This window comes from Rhinoraja longicauda, chromosome 18, assembly GCF_053455715.1.
Source record: "Rhinoraja longicauda isolate Sanriku21f chromosome 18, sRhiLon1.1, whole genome shotgun sequence".
NCBI classification, from domain to species: domain Eukaryota; kingdom Metazoa; phylum Chordata; class Chondrichthyes; order Rajiformes; family Arhynchobatidae; genus Rhinoraja; species Rhinoraja longicauda.
This window is the reverse complement of record NC_135970.1, coordinates 36,826,984-36,845,412: the sequence shown is the minus strand read 5'-3', so window position 1 is coordinate 36,845,412 and position 18,429 is coordinate 36,826,984. Positions and strand designations below refer to the sequence as shown.

Below are 18,429 nucleotides of genomic sequence, written 5' to 3'. Positions count from 1 at the left end.
CCTGCTTCAAAATGAACACTATGCTGGCACCAAAGAAAAACAAGGGAGCGTGCCTTAATGACTACTGTCCGATGGCACTGAAATCAAACAGAGAAATTATGACGGTACAGTGGTACAGCAGTAGAGTTGCTGCCTTACAGTGCCAGAGACCCGGGTTCCATCCAGATTATGGGCACAGTCTGTACAGTGTTTCTTCAGACTGAGAGTCAGGGGAGAGGATCATATGTCTAGTTTCAGCAGGTCAGGCAGCGTCTCTGGAGAAAAGGAATAGATGACGTTTCAGGTCGAGACCCTTCTTCAGGCTGAGAGTCACGGGAAAGGGAAACAAGAGATAGATGGTGATGTAGAGAGATATAGAACAAATGAAAGATATGCAAAAAAGTAATGACAATAAAGGAAGCAGGCCTGTTTGCTGGGTGAGTAGACAATGAGACTGTTTATAATCCAGTCCCTTCATGGGGGACCTGCCTTGATTAATAATTATGTGATCTGATTCAAATCTATTTATCACTTCTGTGTGAGATTCAAACCATGTAAAGACACTTCTTCAGCTGAGAATAAATGAGGAAGTTTGTGATGCAAAGGATAACACGGCTTGGAATTCATATAACTCCATTTAAATATCATTATTAACACATCTCTTGATTTGACAAAAAGGTCAGGTTTGTTTTGTGATTCTTTACCATTTGATAGCAATTACGTTGAACTGCAGTCTCAAAAAACATTTGCCGCATAGTTTTGCTGGCAATTTAAAAAAAATTGGCACATGCTTCATCCTTTAAATTCTTGTTAAAATTAGACCAATAGCAAGAATCACTTATTGTGTAGAAGTTATTAAAAACTGTACAGATTTATTCTGAAACTGCCACAATACAGAACAGCATACATGAATATAAATAAATTTCAAATAATTAAGACAGAATCTTGATTGAACTAACACAAAGATTACTTGCCATCTTCTTGGAGTTCTACATTTTAAGATTTAATTGTTTTAGCGACAAGAAATCATTACAAACTACAGTTCACAGTACCTGCTTAGACTGGTTTTACAAGAGACAATTGAATAAGTATACCAATTTGAAATTTAATTCCATTTAAAATTAATGCTTCAATGTAATATAAATATAGCGCTATGTACAGGTTACAGTACTTGTGTCTTTTCTCCTATGATCACATTTTGTCAAATACAGCCATACAATTTTTTCTCCTCCAAATAGATGTTCTGTGTCGTCTTGTTTTCTACTGACAGCGTTGTGTAGTAACAATGAACGGCTAGTGTTCTCAATGGAGGAGGTTCAGTACTATTTATACACCTCTACCAAATAACATGCCCAATGGTTGACGTTCATGGAATCCACTAAGTTTGCAGCTCATGTGTGCAAATGGTTATGCCACTTAGATACTGGCACAATCGGCCAATTTCAAGGTAGGATAGTATTCATCCTAGTATGTCTTTCATGTCTTGTGTGCAAAGTGAATGTTCCTTGTAATTGTTATGCCATGTTTAAACATATTACTCTATCACTGTGGTTTTATTCTGCTTAGGCAGAAGACCAGTTTTGTTAACTATGGCCATTGTTAACAGTCACATTGGTACAATGTAAACTTTTCTTCAAATACAATTTTTTAGAGCAATATGCACTGCCAGGTAACACATGTATAAAAAAAGAATTAAACGCAAATTATGCGTTACACATTTAGAATCTACTCAGATTTTTTTCTGAACCTAGTAATGCAGTGAGAATTTCAGACCGTTTTGAATATGGCAAATGCTTCAAAGTCATTGGAAATCTTCAGTGCAGACTTTGAGCTTCCGTTGAGGAAGATGCACACTTCCTTGAGGGCTATTGCTGCTGCCATTAGAGACAACAGTAGATAATGACGACAGGATAGAAGCTGATGATGGACGCCCTGGAGTACGGAAAAAGTTCTCCCGACTGATGGATTGAGCATCTTCAGCAGTGGCTGGCACACCAGGCTGCAGAATCGAGAGATTCTTTATTATTAAGTTTTATTAAAGAGTTTGGAATTGCTTTATTAATTAAATTACAGCAGTCTCCCAACCAAGTTGATCACATGTCTGTGCCTGGCTCATGTACTTCCAAATCTTTCCTATTCATGTACAAACAAGCAACTGCAGATGTCGGTTTACAACATCCTTTCCACATCCACGTTATCTATGCCTTTCATTATTCTGTAAGTTTCAATTAGGTCCCCCCTTCTAAACTCCAGTGAGTACAGGCTCAGTGCTATCAAATGCTCACCTTATACTAACCCACTCATTCCTGGAATCATTCTTGTAAACCTCCTCTGGATCCTCTCCAGAGCCAGCACATCCTTCCTCAGATTTGCTCACAGTACTCCAAATGTGGCCTGACCAGACATAGTCTCAGCATTACATCTCTGTTTATGTATTCCAGTCCTCTTGACATAAATGCTAACATTGAATTTGTAAATGATGCCCTCTAGTTTTAGACTTCCCTACCATGGGTAAGTGACTATTCACCCCATCTCTGCCATGCATGCTTTTATAAACCTCTAAGGTCACACCTCAGTATCCTACACCCGTGGGTAAAACGATTGTCTATTGTCTATTGACAGTCTACCCAGCCACTCCTTGTAATTCAAACCTTCCTAATTCAGTAACATCTTCAAATCCTTTTTTGCATCCTTTTGTTTAACAACATCAAGCCTCCAGCAGGGTAGTCAACTGCGCAAAATACTCAAGTGTGGTCTCACCAACGTCTTGCACAGCTGTAGCATGATATCCCAACCTCTGCACTCAATACCCTTGCCAATGAAGGTAAGTTTGCAAAATACTTTCTTCACCATTCTGTATCGATGTCACCAATTTTAGGGAACCTGCCTACCTCTGATTTACAACACTCCCCAGAGCCTTACCAATTACTGTACATTCTGCCCTAGTTTGTCTTACCAAATGCAATACCTCACATTTATCCAAATTGAACACAATCTGCCATTCCTCAGACAAACGAGCCAGTTGATCAAGATCCCATTATAATCTGAGCTAACCCTCTTCACTGTCTACCATACCAGCACTTAGTGTGATTCACAAATCTACTAACCTTGCCAGTTCCCTTCACATCCAAATCGTTAACACAGCCAATGCTTCTCCCCAGGTTGACAGGGTTCTGCTCTCGAGAACTGCTCATAAACTGAACAGTTTGTAAGTCAGAAATGCGGCAGCCCATCAATATATTAAAGTAAAAACATAGACCAACCAAGAGCAAAGTGTAGTTAAACCGGGGCTTTCTACTCGCCCAGATTTCACTGCAAGATGCAATGATATTGCAACATTGAGTTTCCACTTGCAAAAGATGCCTGCATCTCCACAGCAGCCAGTAAATTCTGATGGATGGGCAAGCTATACAGATGTTGGGTGTCCGTAACCTCGAAAGGACCCAAAATAAAAGGCCCAGCATCGAACCCTGTGGCACCCCATGTCCTCTTCAACACTATACCAACATCTCCTCTCTTCAAGCCAATTTTCCAGTTGGTCAGCTCGACCTGGATCCATGTGATCTAACCTTCCAGACCAGGTCACTGTGCTGTCCCTTGTCAAACACCTTGCTAAAGTGCATGTAGATAATGTCTACTGCACTGCCTCCGCCAATATTCTTGGTCATTTCTTAAAAAAACTCAAACTTGTTGAACACAATTTCTCAAGCACAAAGCATTCTGCTTATCTCTTTTCCGATTCCATCATCAACCCATCTCTATTCATACAATGGATCTATTGTCACCCTACTGACAATTTCAAGTGAAGCCTTACCTCATAAGTAAGAAATTGAATAATTATTTATCGATAAATGGTGTTTTAATAAGGTTTTCTTAAGAAAATCTGAACGCTTTGGCAGGCTACCACTTGAATCAAAAGAAACGTTAAATTTATTTTAATATATTAGCTGTAGCTTTGTGCATTGGAATGACAGCTCACCTGTGGTAAACTAAACAATGCTATAGGCTGGTGATGAGGTTTAACAAAGATCATCTTTCCTTGTTGAAGATTTGTGCGTGATGCGAGGGAACCAGCTTGCTCTGGCGAGGCAGTCATCATTGGCGGTCCCTGACTCACTGAAAAGTGCATTCCTGGATTGATTAAACCGAGATTCTGCAGAGTGAAATTCAAGATTCCCGGGCTGGGGCTGTGACTCTGGAAACGATGACTTGAAGAAGCAAATGACGATATGTTAGCTTGGCTCACGACAGGAAGGGAGGCTACTGAAGAAGGAACAGCCACGGCATAAGGCACTTTCAAAGGGGTGATATGAGTGGCAGGTAAATTAGCTGGAGAGAAATCCGAAGTCATTATTGGTGTAATGCCTAGAGAAGAAAAAGAGCATTTTAAATGCTTATTGCCAAAGCTAGAATTAATATGTTTTAAGCCATTGTAATATAGTCAAGATTTTAACCAGATAATAACTGCACTTTAAAGGCCCAAGCAGCAGCAAAAGAATGTACCCTGTACATTTTTCTTAGACCATGCAATGCAATTTAATCTGACAGATATCGACGATACTGGAATTAGCAAACACTGCACTATGCAGCATATGCATTTTCATCTTTAGACAGTGTCAAAGAAGTGACACTAAGCAGACATTCAAGAGAGTAGATGTGAAGAGAGCAAAACAAAATTGAGTGAACGATGATAATCAAAGTGAGAAAGGATTAAAGCCACAAAATCAAACAGAATTATCAGACCTGAAGAGCAAGAGATGTGATGAGGATTTCAGAAATTAGTTGAAGTTTTTAAATTGCAAGGACTGCTATAGCATCTCTTCCCTCAAAGGAAGATGTTATACAGATTCGAGAAGAGTGGTTTTCTGTGGATACCTGATAATGGAGAATGATAAAGCTGATGTTCTGGTGAGGCCACAGAATTGTCTTTCATTTCAGGAGATCTGTCACTTGAATTACTGTAAGATGATTGCTGTGGCAATGGGATGAGATATCCTGATGACATTACAGTCTGAGGCAAAATAAAACAAAATCAACTATGACAATCAAGACAAATGAAAAGGCATATTATGTGCTAAAAGGAACAGATTCTTTTGACGTTAGAATTAATCCCAGAAGCAGCAACAAAAAGCAGCAATTTCAGTTGTAGGCTCTCGGCTTATTCTGTTAATCACATTGACCATATTACAAAGCCCAGAACCTACCTCAGGCACTGAACGAAGATGGGTAGGAAACGCAATAGCCACTGGAACACTTTTGACCGTGGTTTGTCCTTCTGATAAAACAATCCGACACTGCTCTTCATTCGCAAGGAAACATTCAAGACTGTGTTCGAGTTTTTCCAAACCAAGAGTCTTGTCCTCTGGGGCATTGATGAACTCTGGGTCAAGATGGAGGGCCCTTGGTGATGCCCTGGTTGCCATCAAAGCTCTGCAAGCCTTCAGCCTTGCTTGATGAATCTCAAAAAGATTATCTTTATTAGCTGAATGATCCTTTAAGGAAAAATAAAGGGGAATATGTCAATCTTTATCATTATCAGAGGAGATCAGTTCTAATATAAACAGAGAAAGTGTGTTACCCGAGATTACCATCTTCCAGACTTAGTATTGAATTTAACAATGTGTTGTTTTGCAAATCACATTGGATCTCATTGTAATGAATAATTTACAATGTTGTTGTAATTTGTTGTTGTAATCAGAACAGGAACCGTTTACTCCAAATGAGGCAATTTGTGTTTGCAGTTAATACCAGAACGAAGGAGGTGTTCTTTGAGACAAGCTTTTAATTTTATGGCACTGGATAACAGAAGAGCATAAATTAATCATGTGTGAATAACAAATCTGCTGTTAGGTTATCATATAAACTGCTAAATACATTAATAAAGGTCATCTACCACAATATTCGTAGAAATCTGATCACAGCCAAAATAATAACAGAGGAAGCAGATTAAAAGGCAGAATGTAGTCATCAGGGCCTGGAGTTATACAACACACCCTTCAACCACCCATGTATATGCCAACCATTAATTACCCATCTACACAAATCCCAGAACCAGTACTTAGTCTGTGGCCTTCTATGTCAAGTGCCCCTTCAGATAATTTTGGAATGTAGCAAGTACCTGCTTCTACATAAACCCAACCACCAGTGTGTTTCAGATTCCAACCACAATCTGGTGAAAATAAAAATCAGCCCCAGATCTCTAAATTTATTTTCCCTTAAAACTCGGTCCTCAAGTTTTTGACACCTGTTATGTGGAAAAGCTTCCTACCTCCAGCCCATCTGTGTCCATATACTATTGTATACTTCTGTTAGCTGCCCCTCTCAGCCTCCTCCGCTTCAGGAGGTGGAGATGGGGGAGACACAGCCCATCCAGTCTCTTCTCACACTAAAAGTGGTTCACTCCAGGCAACCTCCTGATGAATTTCCTCTGCACTCTCTCCAGTACAATCATGTCCTTCCCAGAGTGGTGACCAGAACTGCACACATTTGTGATCAAGCTGTACCACCACTTCCCTGTCCTTATAATTGATCCCCAGACTAATTAAAGCTTGTTTTCTGCAGGGCTTCCTCATGGCCTGATTTAGACACAAGGAACTGCAGACGCTAGTTTACAAACAAAAAACAGAGTGCTGGGTCAGGTAGTATCTCTGGAGGACATAGATAGGTGACATTTGTCAGGAGGGTCTCAACCCAAAATGTCACCCATCCACATTCCCCAGCAATGCAGACTGACCCGCTGAGTTAATCCAACACTTTGCATCTTTCCCAGCCCTATCTACCTGTTCTGGGATACTTGGACTTGTATCACCAGGTCCCTCCAGTTCCCCAATAGGGCCTTGGGACCTACCACAATGTCCTCAGCTTATTAGTTCTCCCAAAGTACATCATCTTGCTCTTATAAGAATTACATTCCATCTGTCATCATTCAGCCCATTTTTACCAACTGATCAATATCTTCCTGCAACCCAAGACACTTCTCAATGACACCAACAATTTTTGTTTCACCTATAAACGTACAAATCATACCTCCTACATTCATACCCAAATGATTAATATACATGACAAAGGGTACCTGGACTAATATCAGTGGCACACCATTGATCACACGTTTCCAATCACAAAAACAATCCTTTAGCTTCCCCCCCCCCCCCTTCTGTCTCCTTCACCAAGCTAATTTTAGACCCAGAATTTGCCAACTTCCCTCAGATACTAGAGGCATAGGTTTAGGATAAGGGATAAACAGTTTAGGGGTGAATACATGAGATTGGTTCCAATCTGGAACATATTGCCCAAGAAGAGAGTGGAAGCAGGTACTCTTACAACATTTAAGAAACACTGGATCAAGTGGACCTGTTGGCCCAAACCTCTCCTGCATTGGTGCAGCCCTCTCCTCCCCCCATCCCCTCCCCCCCCTTCCCCCAATCCATACCCCTCAACCCCCCTTATCCTCCCTCCCCTCCCTCCCTAGGAGATAGATTTAAACTTAAAAATGTGAATAACTTAAAAAATATAACACCAATTTCAATGAAACTTCTTCCATTAACACCAAAAGGACGACGGTGAGTAAGGTGGGCCTAAAATTGTCGCACTATCGTGTACCGTTTTGGCTGTAGCTCAGGAACAAACAAACAAATGAGAGTTTTAGTATTCTGATGTGGACAAGCAGTTGAATCACCAAGGTGCAGCAGGCCATGAAGTAAATGCTTGTAAATGGGATTGGTGTAGATAAGTACTTGAGAGCTGGCGAAGACTTGGTTTGCTGAATGGTCTGCTTCTGTACTGTTTTACTACAATAACTTTTAATTACATAATAGTTTGGCCGAACTATTGAGAGATCAAATGTCTTAAAATAGCACGTGGTCATTATTTATAGCAAATTTCATCTTGTTTTACTTTTATCTGCCTACCAAATGACAATCCAAGATTCTGCAAAGCAAAAATCTAAGTTAAACTTATTGAAAAATAAAACCAAATCAAACAATTTTATAGGAATATGACATTTGCGACACCAACCGCCTTCGTATGGTCAGCAAGCTTCTGTATATGGGAAGCTTAATCCTCTAAACTACAGATAATAGTCTTCGTTTGCCTTTTACGGGATGCCAAATAACTCACATTGTCTGGTACAGAGAAGATTTTCATAATTGGCAGGAACCAAGTCCCTGGAACAACCAAACCAAATCAGTTCATTATTTCTAATATATAAATGAAGAGTTATATTTGATTCAAATTAAAATCATGTACAGGTCATAATCATGGAATGTGTGATGGGAAAGTAAGAAAAAGAACTGGGCTTGGTTATGGTGATTGCATAATGCCTCTGATACCATATACAAATGACCATTATTCACACAAACTCTTTGGTTGATGTGGAGGGATATCCTCTGCCAAATACTGTTACATTTTTAACTGTTCACTCAGGCATACTTGTGACCAATTATGCAGAACAATTACAAATGTTATCAGGCAACTGAATCATCCAACCAACAACTAGAGAGCATTCCTGAGCAACTATCTACCTCATCGGGAATCCCTGGACTATCTTTGATCGGACTTTATATTGCACTAAACATTATTCACGCTATTCCCTTCATCGTGTATCTGTACACTGGACGGCTCGATTGTAATCACGTATTGTCTTTCTACTGACTGGTTAGCACGCAACAAAAACTTTTCACTGTACCTCGGTACAAGTGGCAGTAAACTAAACTCATACTAAGTCACCCATCCTACATATCTTGAGATTATTTTACATGTCTCAATACTACCTAGAAATCGCAGCACAGGCAGAGAATGGATGCTGTAATTTAGTTACGTCATGTAATAGTATGTTTTTGGAGAAATACCATACAACAGATAGAACCAAACAGTTAAACGATCACCATTATTTTCAGTAACTTCAAAACAAAGCACAAACAATCCATTAGAATTGTTGAAACACACACAAAAATGCGAGAAATTTGAGATGAAAACAGTAAATACTGGGCATTCTCAGCAGGGCAGTTAAGATCTGTGGACAATGCATTGAAAGCAATTGTGTCAGCCCTAACAAGCTTGGTTTCCAGCAATCTATTTGTAGTTTCTATCCAGCTTCCCCTCTGCAACTAAAAACAAACTTCTTGTCTCATTTTTCAAAGTTCAGACCAAGTGTGATTGACCCAAGCGTTAATCTTGTTTCTCTCTATAGTGCCTGATCGGCTGAGTAAGCTGTGTTTTCTGTTTTTATACCATTCGAGATAATGATATTTATGAGATTTTCATTCATTTACCGTCAATGAAACAGTTTCCTTTGCCGGCTGGCTCTCTTTAATAGGTGCTTCCTTGAAATGTTTTAAATTCCAAACTTCGCTAAGGTCGTGTGTGGTAGGTTGTTTCAGGCACTGGTCAGGGACAGTATCATGTTTGGCTGCTTTGCTACTTTGGTCCTTGTAATCTGTGGCTGATGCAGTTGTACACATCTCAGCAGTCCTTTTACTGGCATGCATTCTTGGCTTTGAATCATTTGGACTTGAAATTTGATTGTCAGTGGCAAGGGATACCGTGAAGCCAGAAGATGTGGTCATGTTCCTTGGCGGTGGAGGTTGGAAATAAATTGTGTAAGATCCACCAGAGTGGCATTGAGGTATCATCACGGGTAAGACCGAAGAATACTGTCTGTGCATCAAAGGAAAGGCTCCGAGAGGCTGAAATGTAGGTTTAACCTGAGGGAATGCAGAATTAACTCCAGAACATAGAGTTAGATCTACTAGTCCAGGGGGCTTATCAGGTTTTGTCTTCTCTTGCGATGATGATGGTTTTGTTGGCGAGGTCGTGGATTGAGCGGCGTTCTTGCTGAGGGGGAAGAAAAATAAAAACTTAATTCTGTTTCACTGAAAACACCTTTAGTGATTTAAAAATGTCCACAATTTAAATTAAAATTGTTTACAAATTTATGTGAGACATTTAAAACTGAGTACAATGTTCTTTGTATGGAGAATTTGAATATCTATTTGGGGATAATGAACTCACTTGGATTGTGCCTCCAACTGTAGTTTACAGATTGTGGCAAGTTGGTCCATTTTACTGGGATATATTCCAGGTTTTTCCCAATTACCTTTAAGTAAGAAAAAAATATTTAGCAATTTGCAAATTCTTTTAAGGTACAGTACAATGACAATATGCTTAACATCATGGTTTTGCTAGAAACAATGTTGTGGAATAAGAGAAAGTGACCCATTATAACATTATCGGAAAGGTTGCTTTTCTGTCAACAAAAAATATTTTACTTAAACTAATCTTCCACTGTTAAAAAAAGCACCATTAACAGTCACACACAAAAAAGATTGGTACTTGGACAAGAAATCCTGAGCACTATGCATCTAAATATTAATAACCAATATTTTTGCTAAGTAGAATAATGCAATTGTGCTGTACTTTAAACATGAAAAATGGGAAAACATGGTTCTCAAAAATGCAAGTCACAAACTTAGTTCAATTAGATGAACCATCTATCCACATATATAATTATTTTCAGAGAAAGCAAACCAATGCTGATTCATCAAAACATGAATGTTAGTATTCAGTAAAATTTTAGAAACAAATTTGGTTGCGAATAATCAGTAATTGAGCTGCAGTGGCTTTTTTCATGAAGTTAGCTAGTTTTAATTTGGTCTTGCTTAATCATTTTACAATAATGATTGTTAGCAAACCGACAGAGCCGGTAGTGACAAACCTATTGACTCCTAATCGGAATCACATTTAAGAATTTAAAAATATATTCCTGTACAATTATGGATTAAATTAGTTATTCTGAAATATGTACCGTAGACTTTTCCAGTGGGACTGCTGGGTGCAGAGTTGATCCTCCTCTGATCATTATCCATGTTTGGCATTAAGTGGTTTAAAGAAGCATGTCGAGTGAAACTTTGCTTGGTGGTAGAGGCAGGGAAAAGATTCTTGGCAAAGGTTTCTTTTGAAATCTTAGGTAATGAAGTATTGTTTTCAGCTGAGGTAGTCAGTGTAACAGGCTTTACATCTGCAATAGTAGTTTCAATATTAATCAAAGGCTAATTCCTTAATTGTGAAATCAACTGATTTTATGCAGAATTTTTTTTCCGAAAGTTTCAAGAATGAGAAAAATGCACAATCGTTATCAAAACATCCGAGTACCATTTAGATCTGGAAATGCCTCTGGTCCTATCCATTTAAACGCTGGCTTCCGTCCTCTCACCTCTGTTATGTGCACTTTCTTTATCAGTTCAAGGCTGGTGAGGACATTGGCTATATCATAGAGTCGTCTTATTTTAGCTGTGAGGTAAAAGATGAACTCATTACCATATGGTGAAACTGTTTATTTCAGAAATTCCTAAAAGTTTCAAGGATGGAACCCTGATTCTATCTACACTTATTGTCTTTGGCTTTTATCCACATAATCAATGAATACAAAGCATTCAATACCTGCCTCCCAACATTAAGCAGGAGATTATTTGAAAGATCTCAGAACAAAGGAAAGACCTATACATAGATAGGAGATGTGATCACAAAGCTATCGCAAGCATTGAAACGATAATAATGGGTCATGGACCATGAAGTACATAAAAATCTGTTCATTGTGATTTGGTCTGTAAAAACAAAACAATGAATAAACAATTTATCTCACTTTGTAATGAGCAACATTGTCGCATTGTTAAATTACAAGATATGTTGTTGACTCGTTTAATCATATTCTTGTTAGGGAAGAGAATAAACAGGCCAAGTAATTTAAACAGCGAATAGGGAAAACAGTAGTCAAATAATAGCATCAATCAAAATTGTAAGGCCTTGGAGAGGAAACAGTGGCATTTAGAAAGAACAGCAATGGTTATGCATGTGGATTATAAATAACACCTAAGCATCATCTGTGGATCCAGGAAAAAGGAGCCCTTTCTAAGGAAAAAATTGCAGTTAGTTGAGCTGAAATAATGGTCTCTTCAGCCACTCAAGGATGTGGCAATTTTGCCTCTGAAGGCAGCTACTCATATGCAAAAGAATATCCTTAGTATATTATCATACATTCCCTCTCAAACACTTTTTCCAAGTTTCCGAGTGAGAGAAAATTTACAACACAGATATACATCAAGAAACCATTAGCCTAAATGTCAGAACACTGCACAACAATCAGTCATATAAATAGTCTCATATCTTATAACATTCAAAAGGTAATTAGAAATGGAATACAATATTATGCTGAGTTAGATCTGGAGATAGATGGAAGATAAATACCAGCATGGACTGGTTGGACTGAATGGTTTGTTTTGGTCCTGTATATTCTCTAAAATTTAAACACGGAAATTAAAAGACCAACAGGTGAAGAATTTATACTTATATTTGTAAAGGTTTTAATGGTTAGCTTTTGCTAATTTGTTATAGTAACTGCATAATCTTTTAAATTATTGATTATATACTTACTCTTAAATTTGCTATGATCCAAATCCACCTTCTGGTCATCACCAATTAGGATTTTTGCAGCAGTGTCAAGACTGACCACTCGGGGTTTTGATACCAGGAACAACATGACAAATTTCTGACTCATCACTCTCAGGGATTTGTCCTTCCAACCATTTACTGAGGCTGCAAATGGAACAATAATAATTAAAAATGGCAAAATTGATAAAACCTTATTCTGCATAAATGCATATATCCCATAATTCTACAATCTTGACTTGGTATCTCATTTCTGAATCATTGTAAGCAGATTCTAGTCATCTATGATACCATTTCGTAATTTTTCATGTAATCCCCATTACAATGCAAAAGTTTAATTACATAGGCAAGGCCACTTTGCCCGAGTTATCTAATTACTGCTGCTCCCCTGAAGCCTTGCAATATCCACTACTCTTTTGAACATTGCATCAAGATTTTCCACCATCTGAGGCAAAGTATTCTAAATCAATCTCTGATACCACATAAATTCTTATCGCTCCTTTGTCCAATTATCTCCAATTGTTGTCCTGTGGTTACTCACTCCCCTGCCAGTGAAAAGTCCTGTACTAAAATAAGTGCAAAAAGGATCTTTATTTGAACTACTCTTAATAATGCCACATAGGCCAGTTTCTAGATTAGAACTTGCCACAACAACCATGTTGCAAAAGAACATTACAAAATACATCTTAGAAAGGAGATAACAACTGTAGGAAAACAACGTTTCCAAAAGGTTGAAAAAAGGGGCTTTGCTTTGAAAAAGCCATTATATTGTAGAATGCAAGTTACACTTCAAGATTGGCACCCATATTCTAGGTCAATACATTTGGTTGGCATAGTGGCGCAGTGCTGAATTTGCGGTAGTTTTAAGATAGTTATGGGAAAGCACAGACCCGGTCAACAAGTTCTAAATTGGGGCGAGGCAAATTTTGACAGTATTAGACAGGATTTTGCTTGGAATAGGTTAGTTGCGAGCAAAGGGATGTCTGCCATTGTGTGTGTGTCTGGGGTGGGGGGTTAAAATGAGATCGCAAGAGTTCATTAGAATGAGGGGCAAGGCTGGCAGGAGCAAGGAATCCTGGATGACAAGAATTTGGTCAGAAGTGATGAGGCATGGGTCGGGTACAGACTATCGGGATCAAAATGGATTCTCAGAGTATAGTAGATGGAGGAGTATACTTAAGAATAAAATCAGGTGGACAGAAGGGAACATGATATAGTTTTGACAGAGAAAATCAAGGAGAGGCCAGAGATTTTATAAATATATTAAGGGGAAAAAAGTAACTTGGGAAAGAGTAGGGACCCTCATAGATCAAAATGGATGTCTATGCGTGGAACGGCAGGACATGGACAAGGCCCTCAATGTTTCTCCTGTTTTTACTATGGATAACAACATGAAAACTAGGGAACCCAGAAAAGTTAATGGGGATGTCTTGGTGATAGAACGCATCACAGTCAGAGGTGTGCCAGATGTCTTAAAACGTGTGAAGATAGACAAATCTCTAGAGCCTGGTTAGATATATCCAAGTGCACTGTGGGAAGCTAGAGAGGATATTGGGGATATTTCTCCCTGCTTGAGAGATACACCGATGAGCCAAAACATTATGACCACCTGCCTAATATGCTGTTGGTCCTCCGTGTGCCGCCAAAACTGCACCGACGCATGGACTCTACAAGACCCCTGAAGGTGTCCTGTGATATCTGGCACCAAAACATCAGCAGCAGACCCTTCAAGTCCTGTAAGTTGCGAGGTGGAGCCGCCGTTGATCAGACTTGTCGATCCAGCATATCCCACAGGTGCTCAATCGGATTGAGATCTGGAGAATTTAGAGGCCAGGGCAACACCATTCCTCAAACCATTTCCGAACAATGTGTGCAGTGTGGCAGGGCGCGTTATTCTGCTGAAAGAGGCCACTGCCATCAGGGAATACCATTGCCATGAAGGAGTGAACCTGGTCTGCAACGATGTTTAGGTAGGTGACACGTGTCAAATTGACATCCACATGAATGGCCAGACCCAGGGTTTCCCAGCAGAACATTGCCCAGAGCATCACTCCCTCCACTGGCTTGTCGTCTTCCCACAGTGCATCCTGGTGCCATCACTTCCCCAGGTAAACGGCACACACGTACATGGCCATCCACGTGATCTAAAAGAAAACGGGACTCATCGGACCAGGTGACCTTCTTCCACTGCTCCAAGGTCCAGTTGTGACGCTCGCGTGCCCAATGTAGGCGCTTTTGACGGTGGACAGGGGTCATCATGGGCACTCTGACCAATCTGCGGCTACGCAGCCCCATATGCAGCAGGGTGTGATGCACTGTGTATTGTGACACATTCCTCCTGTGACCACCATTAAAATTTTCTGTGATTTGTGCCACAGTAGACCTAGTCGGTCCGGACCAGACGGGATAGCCTTCGTTGCTCTCACACATCGATGAGCCTTGGGCGCCCAACACCCTGTCGTTGGTTTGTGGTTTGTCCCTCCTCGGACCACTGTCGGTAGGTACTCACCACTGCTGACCGGGAACACCCCACAGAGTTGCTCTGACCCAGTTGTCTGGCCATAACAATTTGGCCCTTGTCAAAGTTGGTGAGGTCTTTTCTCCTGCATCCAACATATCAACTTCAAGAACTGACTGTTCACTTGCTGCCTAATACATTCCACCCCTTGACAGGTGCCATGGTAACAAGATAATCAATGTTATTCACTTCACCTGTCAGTGGTCATAATGTTTTGGCTCATCGGTCCATGTATCATCGTTAGCAAGAGGCGAGGAGCTGGAAAACTGGAGGGTGGCTGACATTATGCTCGTTTAAGGAGGACTGCAAAGAAAAGCCTGGGAACCATAGAGCAGTAAACCCAACATCTGCGATGGGAAAGTTACTGGAGGGGTTTCAGAGGAATAATATATACAATCATTTGTAACGAGGAAGGTACAATAGCAATATTTAAAAGACATTGGAACAGATACATGGATAGAAAATGTTCATTGGGATATGGGTCAAACTCAGGAAATAGCCATCTTGGTCGACATGGATAAGTTGGGCCAAATGGCTTGTTACCATGCTGTATAATTCTAACTTAATTATTTTGTTGCAAACAGATTAATAATCCAGAATACATAAATACCTGCTCTAAACTCCATTCCAGGTAGTTCCACAAAGTACATCTCTTTCTGCTTCATTTCACTTGTGCTATCTGAATTTTGTTCACGAAGTGGCTCTTTTACATAAGCCTCATGCAGTTCATATCCTTTCTTCTTAATGTGCAACATTTGTTCTGCATATTTTTGATCTTCGCCAACATTTTTCAAAGTTCCCAGCGTGTGAGCGAGGTTATGACGACCATGCCATGTGTATCGGTTCTTGGCAAGGCGACTGACCATATGCAAGCTTTCCAGAACATTTACAATATCATAAATACGCCGACGTTCAACATCTATTGAAGGTGGAAGTTAAATTCTGTTAATAAAATAGGTGTATCATTTTGAGACAATTTATATTTTGATCCATCTACATTACGGGTTTACATTAAAATGGTTCACAAACAATTATTTCTTACTGTTCAGTTTGACTCAATTTTCTCAGCTTCTGAACTCCCCTCTGATGAGTTTTTTGGTAATATTTCTCCCCCCGTCCCTCCTCTCAAGACACATGATTCTGTTACAATACCAAAGTGATATTATTTTGAGCAACTCCCAGGAGTATTGGTTATTCATTAATCAAGAATCTAATCAAGTCATTGTGTTGCATAATACCCAAACGATCTGGTTGATGGTTAGTCTATGCCATTTTCTGGCTCAAAATAATCATGCTGCAGAAAGGAAACTTGAATAAAACACGAACACAGCAACAGAAGTATGGTAAGTTTGAAGCAGAAACAAACTGCTAGAAGAACTCAGTGGATCAAGCAGTGTCTGTGGAGGCAATGGGAAAGTTGACACTTTGGGTTGAGACCCTGCATCAGGCTTGATCAAAAACTTGATAGTGCATTTTATTCAAACAATCTTTTTTTCTTATCAAAGTCCGTCCCCCCCTCTTAAGATCATGTACTCTGTGCTACAAGAATGCTTTTTTTTAATGCACATGTGAACTTACTCAGTTCTGCTGCAACTTCATCTAAGCAAATGTCATTGTTCACTGCAGGATTTGGATAGTCAGGATACCGTGCCAAGAACCTATAGCACAACAAGCCGAGGCTCTTCTCTTTGCGACTCGGATGAAATTCTTCTCCAGATAACGGATTCTGAAATTCACAAGATATTTTGCCTTATTTTGTTCACATTAAGATCTGGTGATGATAGTACTTTAAATTTTTTTATGTCATGGTACCTGTAAATTCTCAACTGCCTCTGAAGTATGGTCTTCGTCCTCAAGCAATTCCCTCTCCTTTTCCCTGCTCCTAATCTCGGGACTAGCAGCACTGATTAACATTTTCAAATTAGCAGTGGGGGTCCATGGCTCTCCAACAGGGATTTCATGAAGCTTTGTTGGAGTGGTCATGGCACCCATGTCTGGCCTGATGCCTCCCAATACTGAATGCGAGGTAGAGGATTGTTGCTTCAGCGGAGTTTTTGTTGCTTTTTTATGTGGTTCCAAAAATGTATTTTCCTGTTTTGAAAGACAAAATACAGGGCCATTTGTTGTTTCTTTACATTGCATTGATTTAATTGTATCATAATGTGGCCTTGATTCATACCTATCTACTATGTTTAACAAAATGAGATTTGCCAAAAAGTGTTCGATCTTAAAACCTTTAAAACAAAATGTTTAGTACGTTTGGCACCACCAAATCCAAGGCACAGGTTCACCCATGCAACGTTATAGGGATATTTGTCAAAGAGCACGAAGATGGCTACGCCGCCATGCGGCTGCGGCTCGCCGGCAGTCTGTTTGTCTTTTTTTGTCTATGTGTTAGTGTTAGGTGTGTAGTTGTCTATTTTTAGTTGTGTATATGTGGGGGGGGAACCTTTCTTTTTAAAAAATCTCTTCCTCGACGGAGATGCGACCCTTTTCCGAGTCGTATCTCCGTGGCGCTGTGGTCTAACACCGTGGAGTGGGCGGCCTCCAGCTGGAATAGATCCTGAGGGCTCCAGTCGCAGGGCCAGGACTTACCATCTCGGAGCTGGCCGACTTTCGGAGGCTGCAGCTTTACCTCCGGAGGCTCGGCCATGGGCCCTGTGGACTGCAACATCGGGAACTCGCAGGTCCCTGGCTGGCGACAGGCTCCAGCCGTGGCGGCTTCCACCACCCCGTCGGAGGGCTTGATCGACCCGCTTGCAGGGCCGTGGCCCGGCGCGACCGCAGGGCCTTCCATCGCCCGCCGCGGCTCGGCCGCGGGACTTTCCAATCGCCCGGCGCGGGACTTTCCATCGCCCGGCGCGGCTCGGCCGCGGGACTTTCCATCGCCCGGAGCGGCTCGGCCACGGGGCCTTCCATCTCCTTGCGGGGGCTGCGCGAGTCGGGAGCCTCGGTCACCTCGGCAGAAGACGAACTATCTGTCCGTGGGAGAAGCATGGGGGAAGAGAGAAGAAATTTTCTTGCCTTCCATCACAGTGAAGGGGTGTCTGGAGGAGTCACTGATGGATGTTTGTGTTAAAATTGTGTGTCTTGTATCTTTTACTCTGTACTGTTGTGGCTGCATGGCAAATGATTTTCGTTCAATTCATTTTGAATGACAATAAAGGTAATTCAGATTCAGATTCATTCATAGGCACACCAAGTCTGTGCTGACTATCAAGTAACCATTTACACTAATCTTATTTTATTCACCCATCAACTTCTCCCAAATTACAACACTCACATTTGCATTGAAGGCAATTTATAGTAGCCAGTTAACTGACCAACGTGCCAGTCTTTGGGAGAAAACCAGAGCATATATTGGAAACCCATGCTGTTACAGCCAAGACTAAGGAGTTAGTGGTAGATTTTAGGAGGAGAGGAACACCCCTGTCCCCCGTTTCCATCAATGGTGTGGATGTGCAGTTTACCAGGGAGTACAAATACCTTGG

General features: G+C 40.5%; 1 protein-coding gene across 1 annotated transcript; it reads right to left on the bottom strand.

The window, feature by feature from the left end:
- Positions 1-958: 958 nt before the first annotated feature.
- e2f8 (E2F transcription factor 8) lies at positions 959-16,930 on the bottom strand. The gene is made up of 12 exons (XM_078414865.1): positions 16,751-16,930; positions 16,517-16,664; positions 15,549-15,857; positions 12,406-12,567; positions 11,128-11,265; positions 10,781-10,993; positions 9,988-10,072; positions 9,249-9,810; positions 5,184-5,471; positions 4,855-4,990; positions 3,959-4,344; positions 959-1,978 (listed from the first exon to the last, which is right to left on the bottom strand). Exons 1-12 carry the CDS (start codon positions 16,928-16,930, stop codon positions 1,781-1,783), a joined length of 2,805 nt encoding a protein of 934 aa, XP_078270991.1. The 3' UTR covers positions 959-1,780.
- Between the last annotated feature and the right edge of the window lie 1,499 nt (positions 16,931-18,429).

Excerpts from the sequence above, each read along its gene's own strand:
- e2f8 (XM_078414865.1), bottom strand. The coding sequence starts at position 16,930 with ATGGGTGCCATGACCACTCCAACAAAGCTTCATGAAATCCCTGTTGGA. Across the intron at positions 9,811-9,987 it reads CAGTTGGAGGCACAATCCAA|CAAGAACGCCGCTCAATCCA; the intron begins GTGAGTTCATTA and ends CTTCCCCCTCAG. Across the intron at positions 5,472-9,248 it reads AGGAAACTGTTTCATTGACG|GATCATTCAGCTAATAAAGA; the intron begins GTAAATGAATGA and ends TTTTCCTTAAAG.